Consider the following 16,555-nt stretch of genomic DNA (forward strand, 5'->3'; position numbering starts at 1 on the left):
AACGACACAAATATGAAAAGTTAAAACTAAAAAGAGTCAAAATCTAGAATAAGGGGCAAAGGTGACTAATAAAAAATATTTTAAATATTAAAAAAACAAACAGAAAAAAAAGGGACTTATAGACATCAAAGAAAACAAATTTCACATTTGTTTGTTGAGCTCCCTTGCACTGATGACAGCACTGCAGCCTCGAAATAGTTATTCAGCATCTTCGTGTCCATTTGTGATATATTTAGGTTGGTCATTGGTTTTATTCATAATATTATTATGTACTAGTAATATGATTTCATTTCATGAGTTCCCCCTCATTTCATAAACCACCTTAAAGGGACAAAATATTTTCCTTTTTCGGAGAGCAAGAGTACTAACTAATAACTAAAGCCCTCGATTGTAGCTTAAAAGTAACGACACGTCCGCCGTCTTGAGGCTAAACGCCGTTTTTTTTTTTTCCTGTGTCTGCTGTGGTGAAGTAGCGCATTTTGTTTTTTAATTGTAATTTTTATTGACTCCATGTCAATTTACAGTCAAGAAGCGCTTCAATCAAGAAGCATAACATGCTACTTCATCACAGAACGAACATTAAAGCGGCATTCAGCCCCAAGATGGCAGATGTGTCGATACGTAAGCTACGATCTGGGGCTTTACTAATCACAACCCGTGAAAATGGCTAACTCGAAACTATTTCTCTTCTTAGGCCACATCCTGCCTTTTTAGATGCCATATCATGGTTCCCCCTTGTCTACTGGATGCTTGGATCTATTGATGAGTAAGTGGAACTTTTCATTGCATGAAACTAAAGCAACACATCAATGGTGTTCAACCAACTTTTTTTCAATGATGTATTAGTCACTAGATTACTGCAAACTTATCAATTAAACAAGTAACTTATCTAAGGGCTGTCACGTAATTCCAAAAACATCCTGTAGAAATATAGACCTTATAAGAAACTAGACACAGCATGTAGACGGAGTTGATGGCACATAAATCACGGGACAAGACCACAAGAACCAATCTGTACTACAGTGAAATCTATGTAAGTTGACTAATTACGGTGCACTACTTCAGTGGTCTACTTAAACAGGTGGTCAACTTATAGAGGTAGATTTCTATGATATAGATCTAATTCTGTGCCTGAAAATAGCTGTCAACTTAGATAGGTGGTCAGCTTACAAGGGTGGTCAACTTTACAGGTTTTACTGTACAAGCTATCCAAATAAGCTGCTCCTACAACTCTTTCTGGCCTTAGCTGATTGACCAAAGTTGAAAAGTCTTTGTCATGTGATCTAGCACTTCTTGGTCATTTGACGAAATACAAGAGAATCACTGTAGCTCCGTCAATACTTTTAAAGTCTATGCGGAGAAACGAAAAAGGCCATTACATTAGTTGAATTCGAAGCCAGGCAGCTAAAATTTTCGTCACTGAGTTACATTTGCTCTTACCTCTCATTAATGATTTTCGAGAGAAACCTCAGGAATCCCAAAAGGAGACCTTCCTTGGTTTGTTGGTTAGTTTGGGTTTTCAGGCGCAAGAGCATTGTTAAGATAAACTCAACCAAACTCCTTAAACTTTCACATAATACAAGATTAAACAGGGCAACAAAAAACAGCAATTTCATTTTTAAAGTCTAAAAATCAGGATTAGCAAAATGTGTTTAAAACATACCAAAATTAACATAAAAGAGAAGTTTCAAAAATTCTTTACGAAAACAGAATTTCTTAAAAAGAATAAACCAAGGAATAATTTAGAGACTATTCAAAGGATAAACATAATGCAGCGTGTAGAACGTTGCGATTTCTGCCTTCAAAATTCAAAAAACTATATAAATTTATCGTGTTGTTCTACAGTGATAAATTTTATGGAAGTTTAAAGGAAAAAATGCATAACACAAAAGTGCAGAAACGCAGCTTTTTTAATTTGACTATATAAAGCTTATAATACTACAGCTGAACAAAATAATAACTATTCGGTACGGGAAAATCTATCATGTTACTCTATCCGCCTTTACTTGAAATAACGAAATCTAATAGCTGTTTCTCTTAATCAAACTATTAACTTTAAGCTTACACCCATTTCCGGATAACAAGTCATATCCGATTCTATTTCTTTCGCAATTTAATCCAATCCGAATGCTGGAAATATTCGAGTGTGAGTGGTTTATGTTTCGTTCCATCAATTTCTTGAAATCAACTGTTTTGAATGTTTGGATGACTAAATGAATGTTTGTGGGAGAAGTTTAAAGGGAGAGAAACATTAGAGGAACAACCATTTAAAGAGTTTGTTTGGGAAAGTAGGTTAGATGAAACTTACTGGGCTCTTTATGTATAATTAAAGTTCTTAATATCTTTCAAAGTTCAATAATTTCTCAGCTGCAATTTTGACATTTTGTCAATCGACGGTTTTGTTTATTGATTTGTTTTTAACACTTATCTCCTCTCTATATCTTCTCCAAATAGTATAAAATGAAGTCTACAAAAAGCGTCTGTTTGTTTGAACGCGCAAAACTCGAGAACTACCCGGCCGATTTCGCTGAAATTTTCACAGTATCTTTCTTTCAGCACCGGAAAGGTTTTCAGACCGGTTCGAAAAAAATTCGAGGAGTAGTTCTTTTTTTTTTATTCCAATTTAGACCCAATTTTCACATAATTTCCCAAATGTGGGGAAGAAAAATTACTTTTACATATTAATATTACATATCGTTGGAAAGGGTAGAATTTTCGCGTTCTACGAAATTTGTTTCAATGTTCTAATTTAATTACGGTGGGAGTTATTTGTGCTTTTAGCTCGATTTTTTTTTTTCTTTAGGCTTAGCTGAAATTTGGGCACTACTTTCTTCATTGAATCTATCAATAAAAAGTGAAGGAATTGTCCCATTGTCCCACAGTTTTTTTTTTTTTTTTTGACACCATTGGAAAAAGCGATATTTTTTACTCCAGATTCATCTTGACCTATGGTCGAAAAACTAAGCTTCTTTCTCGAAAGGAAAAAAAATTACAAGCCTTTTTAAATGAAGTTCAAAAAATCTCATTACCATTCAGATTGTTAACCATTTTCTTTTGCATTTTAATTCCTTAAACTTATTTTATTTTGTGTTTCCATGGTTGCGCTTTTTAAATCCATCTTATTTAATTTCATAAAAGTATTTTAATATCTGTCGTCATTGTTTGGAAAAGAAATTTTTCGTTATGTTTTTTTTTATTATTATTTATTTAAGCCTGATTGTTGAATATACGTCACTTGACAGAATTTGTATTTTCAAGATGGACCGGGCAAAGCCGGGCAACGCAGCTAGTTATCAAATAATAATTACATATTATGCAGCAAAAAAAGGCATTTTTAATTGTTTCCATTGAAGCATTGACTTGGGCTTTTAATTGGCTAATCATCATTTTCAACGAATTCAGTGGAAGATATAATTAAATAATTTGCTGTGTAAATTCGAACAAAAGTTAAAAGTGATATGATTCATTTTGATTTATTAGGGTAGATGATGTCGATCAGTTAAATTTTTGCAGAGGAGGAAGAACTATAGATCATAGTTGTATAGGTTTTATTCTAACTCTAGGCTAATTCTGAAATTAAAAAAGTTACTACTCCAATACGGATGTAGATATTTTGTTCAAAAATCATTATTTGCAGTGGAAAGAATAGCATTACGAGATCATCTTATTCTTCGCTGATAAACTTATTAGGGTCAACTTACATACGCCCAGCTTACTAAGCCAGCCATACCTTTTTTCAGCCTGTAATTGGTCGACTGTTCTTTTTTTTTCTTTCTGTATTTGCATAATTAAATAGTATCTCTCAAAATAACTCTTAATGATTACTCAATTAGAAAAGTGTCCTGTTTACTTCGTCCGGTTGTAGTTGGGGAAATAAACTTGATTTATTGCTTTATTTCAATATTTTCGATATTGATTAATGCTTTATTTTTTCAGCTTGGATGATCTGCTTCGAGCAGGAATAAATTTAGCCGACAGTGTTGTTGTTGTAAATAAAGAAAGTTCCAATTCAGCCGAAGAAGATTACTTGGCAGATTGCAATACAATTGTGGCCGTACAGACCATGTTTAAGTAAGTAGTAAGGGAATCCACCTCTCCACTTCCAAGTAAATGGTGAATGTTTTTTGACTGATTCGTATAGCTAATTACTTCAAAATACGTGAGTTCTTTTAGAATAAACTGCACAGTCAAAATTTCAAGTGTGCACCCAGACTATCTAACATTTTGTAGTTTTTTGGAAATAACAATAGTAAATTTTAACACAATTTACTATATATAATCACATGTAAATATATTATGCATAACTGCCAACATGCCAAATTAAAAAATCTTACAATGTATGCGGTGGCTATTTCTACGCTTTTTTGACCGTTATAAAGAAAAGTATTAAAATTTAAAGTATTATAATATTTTCAAATCCTTACCTTTACTTGATCTGTGCTTTTATAAGCAAAAAAAAAAATAAATAAATAAATTTAAAAATAAGTAAATAAATAAACTTTCATTTCTTTGAACTTAAACTTATAAAAATTGCTGACTTTGCAGCTTTCAAAAATTGTCTATCAACAACTTGTTTGAAACAATAGTTTTTCTGTAAGTTCCTACAGATTAAAATGTTCTCCATGCTGTTATCCGATTAAAAAAAAAAAAGTACGCAGTTCTCTTACAAAGCAGCCATAAGACCGTACAATCGTATAAAACGTCTGAAAATCTTACAATGTACGGCTAAATCGTACAAGTTAGCAGCTATGATTATGTGTTGCAAAATACTTTCAATTTTGCCTGATTAAAAAGGTACGAAGTTTGAATGAAAATATAAAAAAATGTGTGCCTTAAAGACACGGTAGAAGTGAAACTTTAATTTTTTTTTTTCCTATTTACATTCTGACCTTTTTTTTTTACATTTTGACTTATTTTCGATTACATTTGGAGGATTCAGTCGCATGCGACCTACGGGCCACAGATCAAGTGGTGTTGTGTAAGCCTTTTTAAGCTTTTAAACTGATTGTGCATAGCGTTTTTTCTCCCTACATCAATATCATGCAGAAATAAACGAAGTGTTTTCATTTATCCTATAATCTCTGGGATAAAAAAAAAACATGATTTTGTTCGCAATGAAACAATCAGAAATACAAATTTTCCCATACCCAGTTACTGAGAAAAAGATTTGTATTACATTTTTAGGTGCAGTCATCAGTAGTTTTTACGGTCGTATTCATCAGCCGATTCGAGTCCTCGTCAGACACCCAAGCATTCTGATTGGTTGAAGAATGCTTTCATCAAAGGTTGGATGTCTAACTGAGGCTCAAAACGGCTGGTGAATAGGACTGTAAATCTTTTTAGGCCAACTTTCTGCGAGTTTATGTAACTATCTTTTTCGTTTCAAGAAATTTCTTCACTTAGTTTCGGAGTTAACTCATATATCAGCGTAAAATTGTAATTGCACCTCATTATTTATTTTCTTTTAACATTATTTTCAAGTTTCGTCGAGACATGTTAGCATTTAAAAAAAAAAAATAATAGAACATTTAGAACATTAAAAAGGTCTTAGAGGTGTTGTGACGATAGACTACTTGCCTCGTTTATGTTTTTTACTTCCTTTTACAAAAAAGGAAGTATTGTATTCGCGAAAAAATTTTCACTCAAAAATCGCCCTTAATTTCCATTTTGCTCACCCCTAAATGAATGTTGAGTTTTTTTTCGATTCGACCACATGCGGAAAAGTGCCTAAGAATGTATAAACACGCGAAATATCCATTTTGACCATCACCGAGGTAATTACAACGACTTTTCTCGTGACGTCTGTATGTATGTGCGTATGTGCGTATGTGCGTATGTGCGTATGTATCTCGCATAACTCAAAAATGGTATGTCCTAGAAAGTTGAAATTTGGTACATAGACTCGTAGTGGGGTCTAGTTGTGCACCTCCCCTTTTGGTTGCTTTCGGATGTTCCTAAGGGGGTCTTTTGCACCTTTTTGGGGGGAAATCATTGTTAATATCAATGCAAACTTAAGTGGTGTTACAATTTGGCGGACACTTGGCGATATATCGCCAGTCTTTTGGTCGCCAAGTTTTGTCGCCAACGGCGACGATTTTTTTTTCTTCTAAGAGCGAACATCCGGATCTGATTAGCTATTTGGCCTATAAAACCCTCCTTAGGGCCCTCTAGTTTCTGGGGCCCTCGAAAATATTAGACTATGTAGAGAATTATACCAAAATATGACTTCGTTTTTTTTTACTTCCTTTTACAAAAAAGGAAGTATTGTATTCGCGACAAAATTTTTACTCAAAAATCGACCTTAATTTCCATTTTACTCACTCTTGAATGAATATTGAGATTTTAGTTAAAACGAGTTTTCTCGTGACGTCAGTATGTACGTTAGTATGTATGTGCGTATTTATGTCGCATAACTCAAGAACGGTATGTCCTAGAAAGTTGAAATTTGGTACGGAGACTCCTAGTGGAGTCTAGTTGTGCACCTCCCTTTTTGGTAGCATTCGGGTGTTTCTAAAGGGATCTTTTGACCCTTTTGGGGGGGGGGGAATCATTGCTAATTTCGGTGTAAACTCATGCGGTGTTATAATTTGGTGGACATTTGGCGATATATCGCCTGTCTTCTTCGCCAGAAAACTTGGCGATTTTTTTTTAATTTTTCTATTTGGCCACTGTTGGTGAAAGAGAGGGTAAACTATTGAATCACATTAAAATTGCCAGTAATGGGGAAATGACATTAAATTGGAGTAAAAGGAAGTCATGTGATTCACACATCAGCTCGTTTAAGATTCAGTTCCAGCTGTTACTAACAGGCAATTTACATCTGGTTATCATGTCAACTCACAGCATATAAAGTAAGCACACCAGTAGTAACCAGTGCTTCAGAGTGCTTCAGTAGTGGCCACTTCAAGGTTTATATTTGAAAAAATAGCATGCCAGGTGGAATTCAAACGTAATTCCCAATGGATTCAAACGTGCAGGAGGTAATACATCCTGCACGTTTGGTGCACTTTTGAATCCATTGGGAGTTCTGGAATACTATTTTTTCAAATATAAACCTTGAAGTAGCCACTACTGATGTGTTTACCTTAAGGCATGTTAAACTTTTCATTCTTGGGTGTGTATGCTATTGTTTCCTTAGTATTTAGTGTATTTTCATGACTTATTTCGTAGGAGATATAATTTTGTGACATTTTAAGTTTATCTCGATTTATCTGTTAACTATACAGATAATGATTCATATACGTGAAATAATAATTAACGTCTAATGATGTGAAGAAAACAATATGTTCCAAAGAAAACAACTTTAAAGAATTTTCATATTTTTAATGCATCGAAAATTAATGTCAAATAACTAAAGGAAGAATCAACGTAAAAGCAAATTAAGTTAGCGCATGTCACAACAGTTATAAATATAAAAGTTTCCTCCAAAAGAAAAAGTGTAAAAGGAGAGTGAGTATGAGTTCCTAATGAGGTAAAATTCATTACAGTGAAAATTCCTTTTACTATTTCTAGCAGAAATATTTGCCGCGCTAATAAAACGCCCATATCTCATCGGAATCGAGCAATCATTTCTCCAAATAAGAATAACCCTCATAAAGGATAATGATAACTACCAAGGTTGATAACTTGTTTTTTCATTTGAAGCACCAGAAAGCTATGAAACTCTTTGAATGGAATTTCATCTTCCATCCTCTTCTTAATAACCGTCTGTCATCACAACTCGTTGTATTTATTGAACGTCTATCATTCGAAAAACTTTTTGACCAACCTCATCTAAAATTGCTCCCCCCCCCCCCCACACACACACATTAATGATGGGCATAATCGAGATCTTTTGATAATCGAGATCTCGGGAATTGAGTGCTTTTGATGATCGAGGGATTGATAATCGACATCAATTTAATTCGAGAACTCGAGCGATTGATAATCGAGATCTTTCGAATCGAGAAGTCGAGCGACTGACTTCTCGAGATCTTTTGAATCGAGCACTCGAGCGATTCACCTCGAGATCTTTTGAATCGAGTACTCGAGCAATTGACTTCTCTAGATCTCGAGATGTTTTAATTCGAGATCTCGAGTAATTCATTCATTTTCTGAGCTTTTTCAGAATTGAGTTGACTTCTACAGGAGTTTCGACAAAAAAATGCTGGTGGGGAGGGGGGCGGGCCATGGCACAACCTACGCCATTGAATTTTTTAGGGGCAGTTTTTTCATAAAGATCTTTTATTTCACTTTCGGGGGGGGAGGGGGCTCTTTTCCTAGGGACGGATGATCCGTAACAATATAGATATATTTTTACTTCCTTTTACAAAAAAGGAAGTATTGTATTCGCGAAAAAAATTTCACTCAAAAATCGGCCTTAATTTCCATTTTGCTCATCCCTGAATGAATGTTTAGGAGTTTTTTTTTTTTTTTCAACCCGACCACACGAGGATAAGTGCCTAGGAACGTATAGACCCCAGAAATATCCATTTTGACAATCCCCGAGTTAATTACAACGAATTTTCTCGTGACGTCCGTGTGTACATATATATGTATGTGCGGATATGCGTACGTATATCGTATAACTCAAGAACTGCATGTCCTAGAAAGTTGAAATTCGGTACGTAGACTCCCAATGGGTCTAGTTGTGTACCTCCCTTTTTGTTGCAATCGGGTATTTCTAAAGAGGGCTTTTGCCCCTTCATTGTTAATTTCGATGCTTCAAGTGGTGGGCGATATATCGCCAGTCTTTTGGTCGCCAACTTGCCGGCAAATTTGGCGATTTTTTTTTTTAAATTTATTTATTTATTTTTAAGGTTTTGGCCACTGTTGGTGATATTTAGAGAGTTGACTACTGAATCACATTAAAATTGCCAATAATGTGGAAATAAAATTATGTTGGTGTAAAAGGAAGTCATTTGATGCACACATCAACTCGTTTTTTTTTTTTTTCTTTTAATAATTAAAGTTCATTTGCGGAAAAAGATTCAGACAGGTCAAGGCCAGGAGAGATGATTTCTTCGTATTTAACAATCTACTTAGAAAAAAATAAATAAGAAATATTTTTTACATGAATGGAAATAAATTTAAAAAAGTATCTTAAATGAAAATATCTTTTTGGCTCAAGCAATTCTTTTGTTATGGTACCCGGACATGAAACTTATAGGTTTTGGAGATTTCTTTTTATAATTAAATCTTATAAAACACAGGTTTGCGGAGTCGGAGGGAAAAGGGGCAGACTCCGACTCCTCGGATTTAAAACGTTTGATTCCGACTCCAACTCTGGCTTTTTTCCCCTTATGGGTCATTCCATGCGAAATGAGCAAATCAGCTGTGGCTGACATGTCACAGATTTCAATGAAAATTTTTATTTAGGTAAACCATACATATTTATGAGGGAATGCAAAGTATGGAAGTTTAAAAACTGTTTGTTGCTTTGTTATTGAAATTAGAAGTTGATGCTTGCGCTAAGCCTAAATTTTCAGAGTTCATTGCTGCCAGTTTGTGACTCAATAACTCCATAAGCTGTAAACGTACACATCTATACATATAATAAAATAAGATGTTTGTGTGTGTGTGTGTGTGTGTGGTGCGCTTCCCGGGAAAACGGTAAGACCTAGAAAGATGAAATTTGGTATGCAGGTGCAGTTTTTGCCGAAGATGTGCACCTCGGGCTTCGATTTTTGATATTTTAATTAGAAAAAAGTTATATAATGTTTTATGTCTTTTTTTTTTTTTTTTTTTTTTTTTGCACTTTTTAGTACTTTTTACCTCACAGACCCCAAACCAATCGCACCACACATATATTTTTTGTACTGTAGTGTAGGAAATTTAATTTTAAATATCATGAATGAAAAAATTTTGATGATTGAGCAATTTTTGTATTTTTTTTTTAATTTTTGAAAAACCCTTTAATTTGCATTTTTTCCTGGGTTTTATTTTTTTTCTAATATCATCCTGCGAGAAGTATCTAAGCCTCATTTCCGAAATTTAAGTTGATAATAGTAAAAACATTTCGCCCTCTTCAGAAAAAAAAGTTCTTAAAAATACGCAATAGTTTTTTTTAACAATTTTTTTAATGCTGAACACTTCATGTCTTAATCACGCATCGGTCGAAAAAAGCGTTCTTCAATCTTTTATGCCTGTGACGTCACTACTGGGATTTCGATTCGATATTTGCGATGGAATCTTAATCGCAAGCAATGTTAATCTTTTTTTTTTTTTTTAACTATTTAGCTTACTTCTACATTTTATGGCGTGATGACTACGTGTTTTTCCGGCCGCGCTTGCTTTTTTTCTTTCCTTTTTTTGTTTTATTTAGGGATTGCTTTTTTTTCTTTTTCCATTCCTCCCCCCCCCCCCCCCCTAGCTGGACCTTTTGCTGTATCTATATCACGTTACATTTTGTAGTTGTGCGCATTTAATTCAATAAAAACAGCGAGATTTTTTTTTATCTTTGTCAAACTCTACTTCTTGCACACTACGGGGAATTTGAGCTTTTTTTTTTTTTGCTCTACTTACAATAAAAAAAGTGGTTTTTTGAGTGATCTTTGTTTTTATTAGGAGATGGACAGGGAGGTTAAAATAAATAGAGACGGATAAGAAAATTTAGAGATAGATCGTAAATGTAGATAGCCGCCGAAGGCGGCAATCTTGGCTTAAAAATGTGGATGGCACAAAAAAAAGATAGAGTTAGATTGATTAATACTGCTGCCAAATTTATTTAAACAGCCGCCGAAGGCGGCAAACTTGAAGTAAAAAGGTAAATGACAAGTTAGCCAAACAGCCGCCGTAGATGGCTGCTTGCACAGAAAGGCGAATGGCGTAAGAAGGCGAACAAGCTGGTCGCCGCAGGCGGCTAGTAAAAAATAAATATTTCCGCATTCTATAAACAAATCTCTATTGGAAAAGAGCAAAATAAAATTTATTCGGATCTTTTTTTGAATCTGAGATATTAACAAATATTGAAATTTTGCCAATTTACTTCAGATTTCAAATCACTCTTCTAGCTCTTTTAATGAAAAAATAACAGTAAAAATGATTCAGGTTGAAAAACTATCTATGACTAACTATCTGCTCTAATTTAGTAATTGTTTATGAATTTCTTGATGACAAAATAGTACTTTAAAAAATCGAAAATTTTATTTTTTCCTCTTTTTCAGATGTTTTTTTGAAGATGAGGGAATGCTCTAAATTTACTCAATTTTTTTTACGTTACATATTGAAGTGTCTTTTAGATGCTACTAAATTTTAATCATTGGTATCAGTGTATTTTTGTTACTAGAGTAACTTGAACTAAGGCAAAATTTCATTAGTTACTTCTTTTTATTGTAAGTTTAGAAAAACTAACCATTTCTTTGGTGTTTCATTTTCTCAAAAGCATGTTTATGAAGTACTTGCTAAAATGTACATTTTTTAAAAACGAAATAAATATTAGATATACTTGCTTTTGCATCATTGAGTCGTTTATCTAGTTTTTTGAATTCTCGTAATTTCACATAACGGTCAATCCATACAGTTTCCATACAGTACAAACTACTCATTCATGTCCAAATATTTCTAAGTTATAAAATTAAAATAATTATTTTGAAAATTACAATATGTTTTTTCAGTATAATGTATTATGTAGGGCACAATATACGTAATTTAAGAAGGTGCAATGAAGTTTTCACACTTTTTATTTCTGTTTTAGTGTGTGAGTTGACTAGCAAAATTGCTTAATTTCAAAGACCTGTATCTTTTTTACAAACCAAATACGAAAAACAATATGTATAACATGTATAGTACTTGAATGCAATATTCAATTGGCCGAGAAATTTTATTTTTAATTCCATCCCCTTTTGGTTTACAGGGGTCTAAAAATATCATTTTTGTTATTTTTCCGATTTTTGAGGTGCTGTAATCTATAAAGGGTGCACAAACACACAGCAACAGTTACATATTCTTTTTAGCATGGTTTCAGTGATTAGTTTTTGCCGTATTTCATTTCGTGTTTCCGTCCCCTACACGAGTTATCCCTCTTTGAAATGAGTAAAATTTTTACATTTGATCTTGAACTTTAACCTGTTGCCGTTATTTTAATTATTAACTTACAACTACGTAACTCAGCATGTAAGACTATCAATTTATGCACTTAAACATCAAAACGTTGAATTAACTGTCATAAATGGAGTTCAAATAGATTTTGGCCAAAATGCAAAGGTCTAAAAGTCCCATTTTTCACTACGAAAATCACTTTTGATGACCTCTAAAAAAAATTAAAGGTCTAGTTGAGAGAAAAAATAAAAGTGGTTTTAAACATCTTTCTTATCCAGCTTTTAGGGACATGATTTTCAAAAAAATTAAAAAATGGTCAAGTGCACCCATCCGTCGAACTTGTATGGATTGACCTATAAAACACAAAGAAAATGCTATTTTTCGGAATTTTATTTTACGTTTGGAAATCAAAAACCAATTTCGAGTTTCTTCAAGCAAATAGTAGAAACACAGCTCTATATTCTTGTAAAATATTAAAGTTGTCTGAATTTTCCCTCATTTGAATTTTTGTGTGTATGTGAAGGGGAAAATCATCATTTTACAAAATGTCACTAAGTTTAAAACTGATTTTGAAGATAAAGGAGTTAAAATACAATTTCAAAAGTAAGGTATTTCTTTTATGATACTTAGCACATTATTGGGTATTAATTTCATCAAAGCTAATGCATTCCTTAAAGATTGAGATTAAAAAATAAAATGCTTAATTATGAGAAAATTGAAATATTTTCAGTTTTTGAAACTCGGTTAAAAGTTAACTATAATAACTTTCAAAATTTTACTGATATCAGATTAATTACCCTACTCCATAGATTGCAACAACATATAACTTTTATGTTTTCATTAAACAGTTAATAAGATGCCTTCAAAAGAGCAACATTTAGCATTTATGAGAATGCTGTTCAATTTGACCAATTTACAATCGCATGCAACTATTCAAATAAAAAATTGTAAGCAAAAATATTTTAGATATTTTTATATAGGCATATAGGGAACCTGTATACCAAATTTCATAAAAATCTGTTACCATGCGGCCACCACTTTTTTGCGAATTTTGCTCATTTCGCATGGAATGACCCTTATAGGAGAGGGGGAGAACCCCAAGTAGTGATTAAAATATTAATTATTTTTTTATGAAATTTTCGCGTCCTGTTTTATTGCAAACCCAAAATGCACACAACGTTGCAAATTCAATTTAAAAATCAAATTTTCCAATAGTTGCGATTTTTAAAATGAGATTTTTTAAAATCCCCATTTTTTTTACAAAATGAGAAGAATTAGTTTGCTCTCCTTTAAATGTTTGACAAATTAATGTTGATCTGATCGTGAGAATTCAATTTTTGAGAGTGTTAACTGTAGAGGAAGAAAATTTCTTGTAAAGTCCCCAGGTGACACCTGTATGAGGGGGGGGGTGACACTGCAAGTTAATTTAATAGTTTATGAAAAGATAAATTAGAAAATTACCAAAGTCTTTGCTTAAACCAGATTTTCGCTGTAACCAACTTCGCTATAAAGTGGGATTTGACTGTATTAATATTTAGAGAGTGAAAAAAGAACATGTAGAAAAAATCGACACAGGAGTTTAGAACTGGGCTGGAATTTTGAGGATAGAATTTGTTTTTTTGTCTTGGATATACAAAGAAGTAAAATGTACAAAAATAATTGCACAAACAAGTGAAATACATTTCACAGTTCTTTCCTACTAAAACTTAAAAGAAAATTTATTTTCCCTGATATTGCATTTTTTTTTTTTTTAAATTAAAAATGAAATGTCCATCCCTTTTCCACGTTATCCAGTTTGGTAGACAGTCTAGTAAGAAGTTTTACTTGTAAAATCGTACAGCGGTGTCCTGTATTTAATAGTTACAGCTATTCACCCGTATTAGGTTCAAAATAATAGCAATTATTACTATTATAATTACCTATTAAAGTTAGATCATGGATAAATTTTAAAAATCGAAAAAGTAGAATCTAAAATTCTAAAGTAATTATTATCTAGATTGTATGGGCAAACCAAGAGTAAAGTGGAATTAGAAATCTAGGAGCTTCATTTGCTTTCAGGCGCTTTTCTTTCAAAAAATACGTTTAGAAATAATTTTACGTTGGGAAACAACTCTTTAACAACACAACTAACTCCAGTATCGTGACCGACAAGAAATCGATTGGAGACTCCACCACTGCAAACGCAGCAGAATAAACCAACTCTGTAAAACAAGTTTCATTGTGCGGGTAATTCTAATGCAGAGAAAACAACTAGTCTTGTGCGTCCGCGTTTATTATGTTGATCGTGAAATACTATTGACTAGCTCTGCCAAACTACGGCAAAATAAGAACTTTTGAAAACTGATTATACGTTTTGAATAAAATAAATTTTATTGTCTTCTGTAGTTGATTAGAATTGGGATATTCGTTTACTTTCAGATTATTTCCCAGTGTACGCATTATTACTGAACTCAGCCAGTCATGCAATATGAGGTTCATGCAATTTAGAGCGAGGGATGCGTATGCTTTGCATCTGTCGAAAATGGAAAAGGTAAGTAAGAGCTCACCTATCTATCTGTATGAGATAGAGAATCATTTAGTTTTAACATTTGCTCCTTTTTCAACATGTGTTTTTTAAACTTCGTGAAGGAACTTAAATGAGGATTCTGTGTTCATGTAATCAAGTTTAAATACAACATGGCGAAAATATGGATTGTATTCAACTTCAATTCAGAAACTGTGCTTAACGTTTACTTTGCGTTTTCTGATTGGTGTAAATTTCTTAGCCATTTAGATTCCATTCCATTTGTAGAAACACGAAATTCAACGAGTAGGGTCTTGTCGCAATTCGTAATTGCGAAAAGAAAACATTTGAATTCAAGACGTCAAAAGTTCAATTGAATACTGGATTTTTTTTTCTTTTCTTTTCTTTTCCAAAAACGTTCCAAAAGAAAGACTGTAAAATAATAAAAGGATCTAACACTTTATCATTTTATTTGGAAGTTCAAGTTTTGTTATATGGTGCAAATAGGGAAGTTGCAACCTATTAAATGTTCATATTTTGACTATTGGATATTGTTAATTGACCCTCAAAACTAAAAAATTCACCATCGCCGAATTTTAAAACACCGTGATTGATTTTTAATGAATTTTTAAAAATCTACGCGCAAAAGTGCGCTTTTCTGAAACGTCACGAGCTTACGTCACAGGGCACTAATGGGCAGCCTTCCGCCGAAGATCCCTAGTTTTCGCTACGGACATTTTGAGCGAGCTGACATTTTTATTTTTTAGAAATTCAATAATTCTTTTGAACACACTATGGGGGCCGGATTCGTTAAAGCACAATCTAATAATCTTATTCAAGTAACATCAATGATGTTATTTGAATATTTCCGAGAGGGATGAGAGGTTTAATGTTCCAGAAACGAAAAGAGTTAAATGCAAGGAGGTAAGCCTTACGTTTCGTCTTCGAAGCCAACTGCACGTCCTTCGGCTTCTCCCGCGGCGGAAGAACGCATGACATCACTTTCTGTGCCATTTGACGTCACAATTGCTTGAACTTTAATAATTAATTCAAAGAAAACTACTTATCGTATCGCAAAAAAATTTTCACCTATGATGTTCATACATGTTACTCTATCATATAAAAATAAAATTGAAAAATCGAAAACTTCCCTATTGTAAGTTCATAGTGTCATACGTTTTATGCGTTTTGCTAGCAATCAAAAGAAAATTTTATTAGTTCCTTTCTTTCTATTCATAGAGAGAAAAGGACAGGGGGTCCCACATATCATATATGTTTCGACTGCCCTTTGCTGCTGGGAGCGTATTCAGTGCGAGTATGCTCGACACCCTTCTGTACCAGGTAAGAGAATAAGTTGCTTAGAAAATTCCCTACAGTTTCTTTTTCTACACAAGCATAAGAACTGCCTATGTGATTCAATTCTCTACGCAGTTTCTAAAATTCTCTTTTTGGTTAATGATGTTGAAAGCATGAAGAGCGATGGGGTCCTTTGAAGAAGCGCTTCTTTAAAATATATTAATTTGTTTATTATATTTGATCATAACATTTTTTTGATCGTAACATGTATTCAAAAATTATTATCTATCTATCATAATTTTGACAAAAATTATATGTGGTTGAAAAATCAGTAAATCTTAAGGTTTAAAGTTGGGATACTCTTTTGATATTTTTTTTTAAAAATCCGTTGGCTATTAGAGTAAATGCATAAATAAATTATGTCAAGTTTAATAAATGAAGCAAGTAGTTCTTTAAAAAATATATACGTATATTTCACTTATTCTGCCGTGCTAAACACAAAAGTCGTATCTTTACTTTTTATCAAAATTGTGTCACGGTCACCATTTGGTTCATCTATATACATAAATGACTACTTCTGTATGTAAGTATGTCGGGGGTAAACTTCAAAACTACTGAATCAATTTTAAACATTTTTTCACCACAGATAGCTACATTATCAGAAAGCAACATAAACTATAATTTGTTTCTTAAAAAACAAACTTTTAAAAAAGTTATGATGAAAAACAGTAAATTTCA

General features: G+C 32.9%; 1 protein-coding gene across 1 annotated transcript in view; it reads left to right on the forward strand.

Annotated features, from left to right (window-relative positions):
* LOC129220636 (potassium channel subfamily T member 1-like) overlaps positions 1-16,555 on the forward strand; it is a 173,994-nt gene that overhangs the window by 134,950 nt on the left and 22,489 nt on the right. Inside the window, exons 21-24 of the mRNA XM_054855066.1 lie at positions 695-766; positions 3,937-4,071; positions 14,437-14,548; positions 15,761-15,862. Of these exons, the coding sequence (XP_054711041.1) occupies positions 695-766; positions 3,937-4,071; positions 14,437-14,548; positions 15,761-15,862 (421 nt within the window). The remainder of the gene's footprint in view (positions 1-694; positions 767-3,936; positions 4,072-14,436; positions 14,549-15,760; positions 15,863-16,555) is intronic.

The sequence above is a fragment of the Uloborus diversus genome, chromosome 4 (genome assembly GCF_026930045.1).
Source record: "Uloborus diversus isolate 005 chromosome 4, Udiv.v.3.1, whole genome shotgun sequence".
NCBI classification, from domain to species: domain Eukaryota; kingdom Metazoa; phylum Arthropoda; class Arachnida; order Araneae; family Uloboridae; genus Uloborus; species Uloborus diversus.